The sequence below is a fragment of the Natator depressus genome, chromosome 2, assembly GCF_965152275.1.
Source record: "Natator depressus isolate rNatDep1 chromosome 2, rNatDep2.hap1, whole genome shotgun sequence".
Classification (NCBI taxonomy): domain Eukaryota; kingdom Metazoa; phylum Chordata; order Testudines; family Cheloniidae; genus Natator; species Natator depressus.
This window is the reverse complement of record NC_134235.1, coordinates 177,688,005-177,702,236: the sequence shown is the minus strand read 5'-3', so window position 1 is coordinate 177,702,236 and position 14,232 is coordinate 177,688,005. Positions and strand designations below refer to the sequence as shown.

Genomic DNA, 14,232 nt, shown 5'->3' with positions numbered 1-14,232 from the left:
TTTCATCTGCCATTTAGTTGCCCCGTCAGCCCAGTTTTGTGAGGTCCCTTTGTAACCCTTCATAGTCTGCTTTGGACTTAACTATCTTGAGTAATTTGTTATTGTCTGCAAACTTTGCCTCCTCACTGTTTACTCCTTTTTCCAGATCATTTATGAATATGTTGAACAGCACTGGTCCCAGTACAGATCCTGGGGAGACCCCGCTATTTATCTTTCTCCATTGTGAAAACTGACCATTTATTCCTACCCTTTGTTTCTTGTCTTTTAACCAGTTACTGATCCAGGAGAGGACCTTCCCTCTTATTCCAGGACTGCTTAGTTTGGTGAGGGACCTTGTCAAAGGCTTTCCGAAAGTCCACGTACACTATAACCACTGGATCATCCTTGTTCACATGGTTGTTGACCCCCTTAAAGAATTCTAATAGATTGGTGAGGCATGATTTCTCTTTACAAAAGCTATGTTGACTCTTCCCCAACAAATGGTGTTCATCTGTGTGTCTGATAATTCTATTCTGTATTATAGTTTTAACCAATTTGCCTGATACTGAAGTTAGGCTTACTGGCCTGTGATTGCCAGGATTGCCTCTGGAGCCTTTTTAAAAAAATCAGCGTTAAATTAGCTATCCTCCAGTCATCTGGTACTGAGGCTGATTTAAGTGATACATAGCATAGTTAGTAGTTCTGCAATTTAATATTTGAGATTTTTCAGAATTCTTGTGTGAATACCATTTGATTTTGGGGACTTACTCTGTTTAATTTAGCAATTTATTCCAAAATCTCCTCTATTGACACTTCAGTCGAGGACAGTTTCTCAGGTTTGATTGATTGGCAGCTCTTGTTTCCGAGTACTATGTCAATACCCTCAAAAATGTTGTACAGTTGTGCAGTATCTTTAAAGCATTTAATGTTTGTTTCACTTCTGTAGCTGAAATGATCGTGTTAACCCAGTACAGGGTATTACCAAAAGGAGATAAGGATTTAACCACAATGTCCCCCTCCACACACACAAACTACAGATCCATTCGCCCTCCCGTATCTGTCACCAGGGGTGATCAACACTTTAAGAATACTAAGAAGCTAGGTATAAAGTAGAAAACAGGTATTTATTAAACAGAACCCCACAACCAACAACAAACAAGTATAAACATATAACAAAAGCACTCAGCTGTTAACCCCACAGATTGGCTTGAAGCCAATGACCTCAAAATAACACAGGTAGGTATAAAAACAAATCAAGGCGATCAATACATCACCATATCTGATGCTCCTACGGCACAAGGACTACACACAGGTTTGGGAGCACGACAAAACCACAGGGAACGCCAGGAGACAGGTACACAGGAACAACGCATGGGACCAGGAACGACAACACGACGGGATCAGGAACAATAGGTAAACAGATCTTCTTTTATTGACTCATAGTCTTGGCTAGGACACAGTAGGCACTGGGCTGCCACTGGGGCGGACAGCCCTGTGCGCACAATCCTTATATAGAGTCTTATCTCTGGGCGGATTACATAGATCAGTGGTTTTCCATTTTTTTTTTCTGGGGACCCAGTTGAAGAAAATTGTTGATGGCCGCAACCCAATGGAGCTGGGGATGAGGGGTTTGGGGTGTGGGAGGGGCTCAGAGCTGGGGCAGAGGATTGGGTTGAGGGCTGTGAGGTGGGGCCAAACACAAATGAACATGTTTAACTTTACCAATATGAGTCATTCCATTGACTACCAACAATGCATAAAGTTAAGCATGTGCATAAGTGTTTGCAGAATCAGAGTGTAAAATAAATAAGCAAGTGTTTACTCCTTCTCATAACACAAGAACTAGGGGTCACCAAATGAAATTAATAGGCAGCAGGTTTAAAACAAACAAAAGGAAGTATTTCTTCACACAACGCACAATGTCTGTGGAACTCTTTGCCAGAGGATGTTGTGAAGGCCAGGACAATAACAGGGTTAAAGAAAGAACTAGATAAATTCATGGAAGAGAGGTCCATCAATGGCTATTAGCCAGGATGGGCAGGGATGGTGTCCCTAGCCTCTGTTTGCCAGATGCTGGAAATGGGTACACCTGGCATTGGCCACTATTGGAAGACAGGATACTGGGCTAGGTGGACCTTTGGTCTGACCCAGTATGTCTGGTCTTATGTTCTTATATCTGGCCTTAATTCTGATTCCAGCTTTGACACATACTGCTGTGGCCTTTGTCAAATCGTTTAATCTCTCTACCTCAATCTCCACAGCTGTTTAAAACACTGGGGACTGTAACATTTACCGAGCCCAAAGGAATGTTCCAAGGATTAGCTAGTGTTTGCAATGGAATCTGAAGTTGAAAAGCAGTATTCAAGGTAAGTTACTATGAAAAATATTGCAGTATACTTTTGGGGGTCAGTTTAAGTGAAAATATTATTTAATAATTTTTGGTTTTTTAAGGATGCAAGAACTAAATATGGTACAATGCATGAATACATTTGTAAAGAAGTGGAGACAAATGAAGGTTGTGATCACTTGTTCAACATAGTAGTTAAAAGTGTATGTTGGAGGAATTAAACCAAACCAAACCCTTGATCTAAAGCCTGAAAGAAGCAAAGGCACATGAGGTGGGGAGAGCAACACTCCACTGAACTCAGAATCAACGCCACGTAGCACCATGTGCACCCAGCCTTTCCTTGTGAAGGGTTCTGGGGATGTGCTGTGATGCCTCTTCTCCCTCCCTTTCCCCCTGGACTTTGAGGCCTGGATTCTGGCCTGTTTCCAGGAGAGCAGCGAAACTTAGGAACCACATGGAACAAAAAGAACTTGGGCGGGAGCGTAGCGCCTAGAACAGAACCCAGCTACCCAGTAGCAACAGCAGCGGTGCACCGACCACCCCGCCTGGGCACCCCCCTCATCCCCCCTCGGCTGCTGTCTCCTCCCTCTTGGAGGCAGGAGGCTGGATTTTTTTTTTTTTTTTCATCCACCACGTTTGCAAATTTTACAGCAGCCGTAGGAGAGGCCGCACGGCGCTTGGAGGCCGGGAATCGCTCGCAGGGCCCCTCGGATTCCCCCCCTCTCCGTCCTCCCTTCTCTCCCCTCTTGCCGCATGGCGGGCTTGGGGATGCTGCCGAGGCGGCGCCGCTGCTGCTCGCTGCTGCTGCCCGCCCTGCTGGTGAGCTGGGTGGCGTGCCAGGCTCCGCCGGTGCCGGCCGGGGAGCAGCCCTGGGACGGGCAGGATGTGCACATCGAGCGCAGCTTCGTGCCGGAGCAGTGCGCGCGCACGGTGCGCAGCGGGGACTTCGTGCGCTACCACTACCACGGCACCTTCCCCGACGGCAGCAAGTTCGACTCCAGGTACCGCCTGGGGCTGCCGGGACAGGAGCCTGGGGTGGGGGCCGCAGGGAGAAGGGGCTGCCCACGGGGAGTTTGAGGTGTGGAGGTCAGCAGTAGATGGAGGGTCCGAGAGGGGAGTGGCCCTTAGGAGTTTTCAGAGGGGGCTGGGGTAGGTTATGCTGGGGGGGCTGGTGAGGGGGGCTGGGTTGTTTTGGGGGTGCCGGGAGATATGTGGGGGAAGGAGATCAGGTGGGTTGTATTTTTTTTGTGTGGGGTTGAAGTGGGGCCCTTGAGACCCCAGGAATTCCCAGACTGAAACAGACCCAATGTCCATCTAGTCCAGTATCCTGTCTTTGACAGTGGCTGGTAGCAGATGCTTTGGAGAGAGGCGCAAGAAGCAATCCCCGTAGTGGGCAATTATGGAATAAGCTCCGTCTAAGAGTTTCTCTCTCTCTCGCTGCCTGAAGAAGTGGGTTTTTTTTATCCACAAAAGCTTATGCCCAAATAAATCTATTAGTCTTCAAGGTGCCACCGGACTCCTCGTTGTTCTCTCAGCTTGGTCGGGCTTATGCTCTGAAGAGTGAGGGTTTATATCCCGTATAACATATTTTTTCTCTCTCTCTGATAAAAGGTAGGTGTTTGGCGAGCTCTAGGGAGAGTGCGGGGTTTTGGAGAAGGTGGTTTCCAGATGGGAGTGGGTTGGGGCTCCAGGGTTGCCTTGGATGAGGCAGTAGTTTTGGTTCATTTACCCGCCCCCCTGCAATCCCCTGGGTCATATGAAGTAATAAGTCTTTTTGCACTGCACAAAGGTGTGAGAGCTACATGGAAATATGGGACTATTGTATGTATATAAACTGTATAAAACATATATTTTTAATGGTTTCCAATTATTTCTGGTTATGGCTGAGGAAGCGCCTGTGAAATGTGAAGCAGAAGGGGCTATCCATCCCAAATACACACCCATCAGACACACTCTAGGCATGTACTCAGGGCAGCTAGCCCCTCCCGCTGCTATCACTACGCTCAGTTTTTAGTGTGCTAACTTCATCAGAGCTCTTGCAGGCATGTTGCCTCAGGCTGGTAATCACACCCCCAGCTTGAATCATAGACATGCCCCGTGTGTTTATAAATCCCCAGCACAATAGAGCCCCAAACCTGTCTAGGTCCTGTGGGTGCTATTTTAATAACTAGTAAGCAATATTGATGAAAAGCAACAATCTATGTAGGAATATATCTGACAGAAATAAATGTAGAAATTAATTGGGTCTATTTGTCTGTTGTTTTGCTCTAGATGGTAGTTTGTGGCTTACACTTTTGTGGTTTACTAATTTATAGTTTTAGAGTCATTTTAAACGTAAAAATCTGGCATTCCATCAAGTAAGCAATTCTAGAAAATGAAGAGTTTTTTTATTGTTGAGTAGATTATTTGAAGACCTATTTTTTAAGGTTTTTCGTAATACCTTTTGGTGTTCATGCTTACTGTATAGGAATTAAAGATTGATTGAGTCAAATATATACTTATGATTTATTTATTACCAAGTTTCTATTATGGTTCTTATAGCTGCTAGCTAGTTTTTTAAATTAAAGGTGCAAGAGAAGACTACATTAATGAAATAAGAGCAACTATATTCAGGTAGTGATTTGAAATTGCTTTATAAAAGATCTCTGTAGCCTAAATAGAGGCAGGCTTCTATGATGGGTAATTGTCAGTTTTATTTAGCTTTCTGCTTCAGTGATGAAAATTTTCATGAAACTTGGAAGCTTTTACTGTACAGCTCTTTCCAAGTTATGTCTCCTTGCTACAAATCACGTTTATAAAGACTTGTAAAATGTATTGCAGAAGTAACTGTTACATTCCATCTATGTTTTAAAAACAGAATTCATGTCATTTTGTTTCTTTTTCAAATATGTGTGCTTATTTCCATGCCCCTGTAAATAATTTGGCGTTTTAGGTCTGTCTTTAACTATAGAATATTGAAGAAATAAAACAAATGCCATCTGCGGAAGCTGTCAGTAAAATTAGTCATGCAGATCTGTTCTGGTCTGGTATAGTTTTGCTCAGTTCCACTGAGGAAACAATTTTTTTTTTTTAAAGATACTGTGGATCTATTTTGAATGCATAATATTTTTATGTGTTTTACTATTTTAAATTGATCCTTGACATAGTCAGTCATACATTCCCCAATTGATAAAATATGACAAGTATTGATTTCTCACTTAGAATCTTTAATGTATAAATTTAAAATCTTATTAATTGGGTGCTTGTAGATATAACAGCATTTGCTTGGAGCTTGTTTAAATCGTGTTTTCCAGCATAAGTTCTCTAGAAGTTTCTGGGAAATATTGTTCAGTAGAAAGCAAATGATGTGTATCAAGTAATGTCTGCTCTAAGAAAAGTTATTGGCTGCTGCAAAATGGTGGAGTCAACAGGGAGATCGAATTTACAAGCGGTTTAGGAATTCTAGGCCTGGGACTATTAGGAGCCTCAGTGTGTTGTGGAAGTGATGTTATGCAAACTCTTGAAAGTAGAGCCCTGACTCTAACAATATCCACCTCCTGGCTGGTTTTGAGAATGCTGCTTGCAGGCAGAAAGGAGGACATATCAACTTTTTTTTTGTTTAATGCTCTTGTTATCTGAAGAAAATGGCCTGAAGACAACATAAAGGCTTTGCAGTGGCAGGGGAGCAACGCAGATGGGGAATGTTTCAGAGGCTTCACTGCCTTCCTGTCATGTTTGTGTGTTCCCATTTTCCGTTAAACAAAAATAAGTGCAACATTTATTCATTCAAATAAACTGAGCTGAATTACTACATCAAAGCAAGTACTTGGTATTGAATTTAATGTGGTTAAGCTTTTGCTGCCCAGGCTTATACTGTTGGGGGGAGCCTCATATTTACAGTGCAGCTGTGACCATTTTATGGAAAACTTTATTATAAATCAAATTTACCCCAAATACTCCTACATCATCCCATTGGAAGATAAGTTCCCAGTATACGTCACATTCTTGGAACTGGCAAGCTTGCTGTATAAAGCAAATCTGTAAATTTTTGATGTTCGTCTAAGTCTTAATATCAAAGAAATGGGTGTGGAGGAGAAAAAATTAGCTAATTAGCACATCCTACAATTAGCATCAAAAATAGTGTCCCCCCATTTCTCGGGAAAGATATCATAGTAGCAATGAAATTTCATGTTACTAAGGCTTCATTATTTTACACAATATATTACATACATTGCACTTAACAGTATTTTTTGAAGTGTTATAAAATTAAACTACTCTTGTCAAAATAAATGAACAAAAAGTATATTATGTGGAACATTTTACTTGCTTTTTAAAAAGTGTTTAATTTGCTTCTTAATTCAGGTTTCAGAGTAGCAGCCATGTTAGTCTGTATCCACAAAAAGAAAAGGACTAGTTGTGGCACCTTAGAGACTAACAAATTTATTTGAGCATAAGCTTTCGTGAGCTACAGCTCACTTCATCGGATGCATTCAGTGGAAAATACATGGAAGCATGTGTGAGGAAGCGTGTGTGAGGGGTAACAGGCTGAGATTGCATCGGGGTCAAATGAAGGAGTGAAGTTTAGGAGATGCTTGCATTTGTATAGACCTTTTTTTCATAGCAGGTGTGTGTAAAGTTCTAACTGGGTGAGCTCGGAACAAGATAAAATTAAACTAGGACAAGAGATGGACACAGAGCAGTTTGTAAATAACCCATTTATGTTTTTCTTTCTGTCCCTCTCGTTAGCTATGACAGGGGTTCCACATTTGATGCGTTTGTGGGAAAAGGCCAGCTTATTGCGGGGATGGACAAAGCTCTGGTTGGAATGTGTGTGAACGAGAGACGTTTTGTGAAAATTCCACCCAAGCTTGCCTATGGGAGTGAAGGAGTTTGTAAGTAGAGCAATATGGTTATAAATAATTTGGTTGCATAGGATGTAGGAGATTTAATTAAATTGATAAAATCTGAGGTTATAAAAAAGAATTGTAAAAACTGCACCTGATTTGATGTTTTTTGGGAGGGTGAGAGGGCGATTTTCAGATACCTGCCATTCAGTGTTAAAGAATTAAAATACAGGGGCTTCGCCAGTGAAGTCCAGGGCCAATGCTATGGTAATAAGGCAACTTCACTCTGCATGCTTTGCTAGACACAGACAACACTGCATCAGCTTATTCCTGGGTCATAGTTGTTTGGAAAGTTGTATCGACAGCCATAAAGGCTAGAATTATTGTAAAAATGAGGATTCAGCTTAAAAATCAAACTTTTACGTGAATTTTGTTTTTATGTACTATTTTTACAAGTAACACCTTTGTTTACCATAATTGGAAAATATTAAAGAGAGCGGCTTTGATCCTGCAATCAGTTAAGCATGTGTTTAATTTTTAAGCATGTAAACATTCCCTTTGACTTCAGTGGGAGCACTCAGATGCATAAGAACTTGCAGGATCAGGGCCAAAATATTTTTCTCTATTTTTTGAGATTGCTTGATTAGCATATTTGACAACATTACATATATAGTCAGTTTCTCCCTGTGTGGTTTTTCACACAAAACAGGAGAGAGGAGAACATTATGCGAGCACCTGTCAGGGATGGTCTAAGTCGGGGTGGCCAACGTGTGGCTCTTCAGAAGTTAATATGCGGCTCCTTGTATTGCACTGACTCCGGGGCTGAAGCTACAGGCGCCAGCTTTCCAATGTGCCGGGAGGTGCTCACTGCTCAACCCCGGCTCTGCCACAGGCCCTACCCCCACTCCACCCCTTCCCGCCCCATCCCCTGAGCCTGCCATGCCCTCGTTCCTCCCACCCGCCCCCCAGAGAGCTTCCTGTATGCCACGAAACAGCTGATCGGGGAGGGAGGGGGAGGCGCTGATCCGCGAGGCTGCCGGTGGATGGGAGGCGCTGGGAGCGGGGTGGGGGAGCTGATGAGAGTCTGCTGACATATTACTGTGGCTCTTTGGCAATGTACATTGGTAAATTCTGGCTCCTTCTCAGCCTCAGATTGGCCACCCCTGGTCTAGATAATACTGAGTCATGCCATGAGTGCAGGGGACTGGACTAGATGACCTGTTGAGGTCCCTTCCAATCCTGTGATTTAAATGGAAAAAAGAAAATGTTGAAAAATCACAAATTGGCTGAAGACTCAGAGCCACTGTTACTACCTGAAGTGACTTAACGTTTTTAATTTTTTTTTAAACTGACTAGATTTCAAGTTGACTGTGTAATTTTATAGGTAAGCCCCCAGTTTCCTCAAGGAAAGCTTCTTACTCACTGCTCATGTGTAAAATTTTCAAGTCCCAAATGGAGGAGAATATTCTGAGTATCAAATAGTTACTTGATCTTATAAAGTGTTAAGTGCCCTCGTCTGTAGCAAAGGCAGAATTCTATCAGAGTTCATAGGGGGTTGAGGAGCTCAGCAACATTCTGGATTGGGTCTTTACCAAAGATTTAATTTTGTTCGCTGCTGTGTTATCCTGGAGGTATAATTACAGCCAGTTACTAAATATATGAAGTTATAAAGTATAAAGGTATAAGATTGTAAATAAATATAAAGCTATTGTTGGTTACCTTTTTTTGAAAACTTCTTTGTGGGTGGCAGACGTGTGATGCTCTCAGTGGCCCAGGTAAAGTTAGATGATTTTATATTCGTTTGGTACCCTGTGAAAGGGTAGCATGATAATAATTTGAACTTTTTTTTGTTTGCAGCTGGTGTAATCCCCCCAAATGCAGTGCTTCATTTTGATGTACTTCTGATAGATCTCTGGAATTCTGAAGATGAGGTTCAAATTCAAACTTATTTGAAGCCTGAAAAATGTACTCGGACAATCCAGGTGTCTGACTTTGTAAGATACCATTACAATGGAACTTTCTTGGATGGGACTCTGTTTGACTCAAGGTAAGGAGTTAATAATTTTTTATGGATTTTTTAAATATATCTGTTCTGGGCTACTTAAAGGAGGCTTTTTCCTTTTTTTCCCAAGTGCATAATATAACTGATGTTAATTACTACGCTGTGAAACAAAGAGGAGGATTCAGAGTGGTAGCCGTGTTAGTCTGTATCAGCAAAAACAATGAGGAGTCCTTGTGGCACCTTAGAGACTAAGAAATTTATTTGGGCATAAGGTTTCATGGGATAAAACACACTTCATCAGATGCAACGTCCAATGAAGTGGGTTTTAGCCCACGAAAGCTTATGCCCAAATAAAAGAGAGGAGTTTGTAAGTCTGTTGAAGTAGCTTGGCTTCATAAGAGTTATACACATCTGTTTCTAGGGGATTATATGAATGTAGTACTGTCTTAAACCAGTAAAAGTGATATCCTATTACTCCATGCACATTAGGCAGCTTCTCTCCCTTTTGCGCCCCATGATGACATTATTCTATAATAAAATAAATGAATAGGTTTTGTAACAATTTTAATATTGATATTTGTATGTGGTGCTAGTTTTATGTACAAAACTGTACAGGGTTGTTAAAGAAAATAAAGTATCATCTCCATTTCTAAAATTCCTCAGCAGGCAGGCAGCCTGCGTACTTCACTAGGGTTTCATGGAGGGTATTATTTTAATAATAGTCAGAGTTCATGTTGGGACATTATGCTGAGTGAGAATTGGAGACCATGGCAGGAATGGAAGTTGTTGTGGGTGGGCATTGGGAGGGTTATGTTTTAAAGTTAGTAATATCTTGTCAGTAACTTTTGTCTTCTTTTAGGTTAGTTATTTGGAACTTTAAAAATGGGGTTAGCCTGGTCAAGGTCTTCTGGTTTTTAACTACTCTTTTGGGAAGCCTTCCAATGTGTGTTGCTTTCCAACAGAGGATTGCCTGGAATATTGGCAGAACTTTGTGTGAAGCTTTTGCAGTGACTGCCAGGCAGGGTCTAGCCAGTGCAATTAATCCCACACTTTCAAAAGCCAAACCTATTTCACAGAAAAATGAAAGAAATTTTGTGCTGCCAATGTCTTACAAAATCTAGGCTATTCATAAATTGTTTGATTAGTAAATTTAAGGCTTCCACCAAAGCTGTTTTTAGTGTTTTCTAGTGTACTGGCTTGTATGTGTATGTACCAGCATTCTTTATAGGATCAAATGTCAGACTTGCTCAAATGTGTGTGTGAGTGTGTGAGATTCTTCCCTTCTAAAGGCTTGTACTACCAGTGCTGAAATATAACAGAGGGTAAAATATTCACAGGTGTCTAAATCCTATACAGAAAATTCAATGAGGCACTTAAACTCCTAAATCTGACTCTGAGATTAATCTTCTAAATCACTTCTGAAAAATAACTGAAGCTTCTAAATCAGGGGTGGGTAGACTACGACCCAGAGGCCACATCCGGCTCTTCAGATGTTTTAATCTGGTCCTTGAGCTCCCGCCAGGGAGCAGGGTCCTGGGCTTGCCCTGCTCCGGCGCTCCAGCAGGGGGCTTGCCCCGTTCTATGCATGCCGTGGCCTCAAGCAGCTCCCAGAAGCAGCAGCGTGTCCCCCCTCCAGCTCCTACGCATAGGGCAGCCAGGGAGCTCCGCATGCTGCCCCCACCCCAAGTGCTGCCCCTGCAACTCCCATTGGAACCACAGCCAATGGGAGCTGCAGGGGCGGTGCCTGTGGATTGGGCAGCATACCAAGCTGCCTGGCTGCGACTCCGCATAGGAGCTGGAGGGGGAACATGCCACTGCTTCTAGGAGCTGCTTGAGGTAAGCGCCTCTTGGAGCCTGAACTGCTGACCCCCTCCTGCGCCCCAACCCCCTGCCTCAGCCCTGATCCCCCTCCCGCTCTCTGAACCCCTTGGTCCCAGCCCGGAGCATCCTCCTGTACCCCCACCCCCTATCTCCAGCCCTACCCCAGAGCCCGTACCCCCAGCTGGAGCCCTCCCCCTCCTGCACCCCAACCCCCAATTTCATGAGCATTCATGGCCCGCCATACAATTTCCATTTCTATACCAAGATGTGGCCCTCGGGCCAAAAAGTTTGTCCACCCCGTTCTAAATCATTTAGGCACTTGGAAAATGTTACCCAGAATGTCTCCATTAGCTCAAGTTGTAGATGCCTGTGTTTTTGGAACAGAAGGTTGTAAATTGTATTCCTTGTGCCAAATGCAAAGAGCTCTAGTGACTCATTGTGATGCTTGTATGTGTGGCTTTTGGTTATTAATTTTCCTTATTTTTTTTGATTGACTCTGTGATATTAGCTTTTCCTTCTTAATTCTTTGTTTTAATTTTTAGCCACAATCGGATGAGAACTTACGACACATATGTGGGAATTGGATGGCTGATTCCTGGTATGGACAAGGGACTCCTGGGAATGTGTGTAGGAGAAAAGCGCATCATCACAATACCTCCTTACCTAGCATATGGAGAAGAAGGAGATGGTAAAAGCAGCCCCTCTTCCAACCCCAAACTCTCCGTTTTCTAACACAGATCTTTGCATTACATAGTTGGCATTGTGAAAGCACCATTATTTCAAATTATATATGGATGGAAAATATTTTTAGAAAAGTAATTCAGGATGTGGCTTATCAGCAAAGTACAGGTATTTTTCTCTTTCATAAATAGGCTGGTTTATTGACAGATGAGTGTTTAGCATTGACTTAATTGTAATATATAACACACATGCTGAAGTTTAATTTCTTCACAGGTAATTTTTTCTGTGAAGAATAAATTCCATGTGCTTTTTAAACTGGAAGTCAGGGGCTTCCTTATTTCTTCTAGACAACTTCCACAGCAATTTGACTTCTCTTAATAAATGGAAAGTCATCTTAGAGTTCCCAGTTTCTGTTTATTTCTTGTTGCTAGTCTCACTAATTAGCAGTCCATAGGTAGGCTGTTTCCTGGGCTCCACTCACACATATCTGAGCCAGTGTTTGTGAATCCATGCCCATCATTGATGGTAAAGAGTTGTCTGTGTTACTTCACAATATATCCCAGATCAGTTCTGGAATTTCCATCCTGGATCAGACCTAAGGTATTCCTTATCCGTCCGGTCTCTGGCAGTGAACAGTACTAGATACTTCAAAGAAAGAGGCAAAAATGCTGTAGAAGGCAGATATGGGGCACCTGTCCCCCACATTAAGTCTCATCCTGATCCTGAATAGTTAGAAATTGGCTCTAGCGCTGAACAGTGAGGTTTAATATCCCTTCCTCGATTTTTATCATCATGAATTATAACTCTGGATATTCTTCTTATCCATATAACTATCCAATCTCTCTTTGAAACTTGCTTGACTTCAACGACTTCCTGTGACAGTGAGTTCCACAGCCTAATTATGCATTGTGTGAATAAGTAATTCCTTTTATCAATGTTGAATTTGTTGCTTTTAATTTCGAGTGACCTCTTAGAATCATAGAACTGGAAGGGACCTCGAGAGGTTATCTAGTCCAGTCCCCTACACTCAAGGCAGGACTTGTCCTTGTCTTATGGGACAGGGAGAACAGAAGTTCCCGTATATCTTCTCTATCCCATTTGTTGTTTTATATTTATATATACACACCCTCAAAAGTAAGGTGGAAATGCTCACTAATTCAGAAATCCTGGTCAGATGCATACACTGTGCATAGACTTCTGTCATCTTTAATTGGAGAGACCAGTATTTTGGATGACTGGGTGTTACCACAATGGGCTCAGTATAAATATACCTAGAGTAAATAAATTAATGGAATTCAAAGAATTAGAGGATAACCCCACCCCCTGATGGAACATTGGATGGATGACTGAAAGCAGATTTGGCTATGTGACAGGGGGCCATAATTCTGCAGTAAACTTTTTTTTTTTTTTTTAATTCATTGTCCTAATAGCCAAATCTGCTATCTGGGATGTGAAAACAAAATATAAATAAAAACATAATGAAATAGATTGATCAAAAAGTTGAATTCTTTCTAGAACTATTGCTCTGACTTAATTGCTTCTTTCCCAACTCATGTAGGTAAAGAGATTCCTGGTCAGGCTTCTCTGGTTTTTGATGTGGCTCTGCTGGATCTTCATAACCCAAAAGATGGCATCACTGTTGAGAACCAACAAGTGCCTGAATCCTGTGAGCGAAAAAGCCAGACAGGGGACTTTCTCAGATATCACTATAATGGCACACTGCTGGATGGCACATTGTTTGATTCCAGGTAACCAAACTACTAGACATTATATGGAGAGAGTGCTGGACTGGGACTCAGGAGACCTGGGTTCTATTACTGGCTCTGGCCTGCTGGGTGACCTTGGGCAAATCACTTTCCCTCGCTGTGCCTCAGTTTTTCCATTTGTAAAATGACGATAATACTGGCCTCCGTTGTAAAGCACTTTCAGCTCTGGTGATGAAAAGCAGTATAAGCTAATTATTATTACTTCCAGTTTATATGTGTACAGTATACTCTGTGTGTGTGTGTATGGCTTCTTATAACATTGTCATAAGCAATCTTAGTGAGTAGGAATGCTCTGCAGTTCTTCCCATTTCCTATCCATTTGTAAAGCGTCTGGGACCTGTGGGTTTCAGGTGGTAGTTGGGAAGGGGGAGGGTGTATCTCCTTATCAGAAGTAATTCAAAACTTTGAGTGTGTCAGTGGGATTAAGAGTTGTTGTTAATGCTTTGTATTGCAGTATTGCTTAAGAAACCACCTGAGGTTAGGGCCCCACTGGACTAGGTGCACTGTATACACATAGTAGAAGACAGTCCTTGCCTCAAAGAGCTTACACTCTAAACGGAGAAGACTGACAAAGGGTGGAAGAAAAGAAATATCCCCATTTTACAGTTGGAGAACTGAGGCACAGAGATTAAGTGACTTGCTCAAGATTACATGAGAAGTCTTTGGCAGAGCCTGGAATTGAACCCACATCTCTTAGTCCTAGTCCTGTGCCTTAACCACAAGAGCATCCTACTTCCCTCCTTTAAAAAATACTAAAATCAATAACAAATCTCTGTGATTAAAAAAAAAGGACATAAATATGGGTCAGTTTAT

General features: G+C 42.2%; 1 protein-coding gene across 1 annotated transcript in view; it reads left to right on the top strand.

The window, feature by feature from the left end:
* The first annotated feature begins 2,956 nt into the window (after positions 1-2,956).
* FKBP9 (FKBP prolyl isomerase 9) overlaps positions 2,957-14,232 on the top strand; it is a 34,462-nt gene continuing 23,186 nt past the window's right edge. Inside the window, exons 1-5 of the mRNA XM_074945363.1 lie at positions 2,957-3,327; positions 7,052-7,197; positions 9,007-9,196; positions 11,515-11,660; positions 13,212-13,401. Of these exons, the coding sequence (XP_074801464.1) occupies positions 3,080-3,327; positions 7,052-7,197; positions 9,007-9,196; positions 11,515-11,660; positions 13,212-13,401 (920 nt within the window). The 5' untranslated portion in view covers positions 2,957-3,079. The remainder of the gene's footprint in view (positions 3,328-7,051; positions 7,198-9,006; positions 9,197-11,514; positions 11,661-13,211; positions 13,402-14,232) is intronic.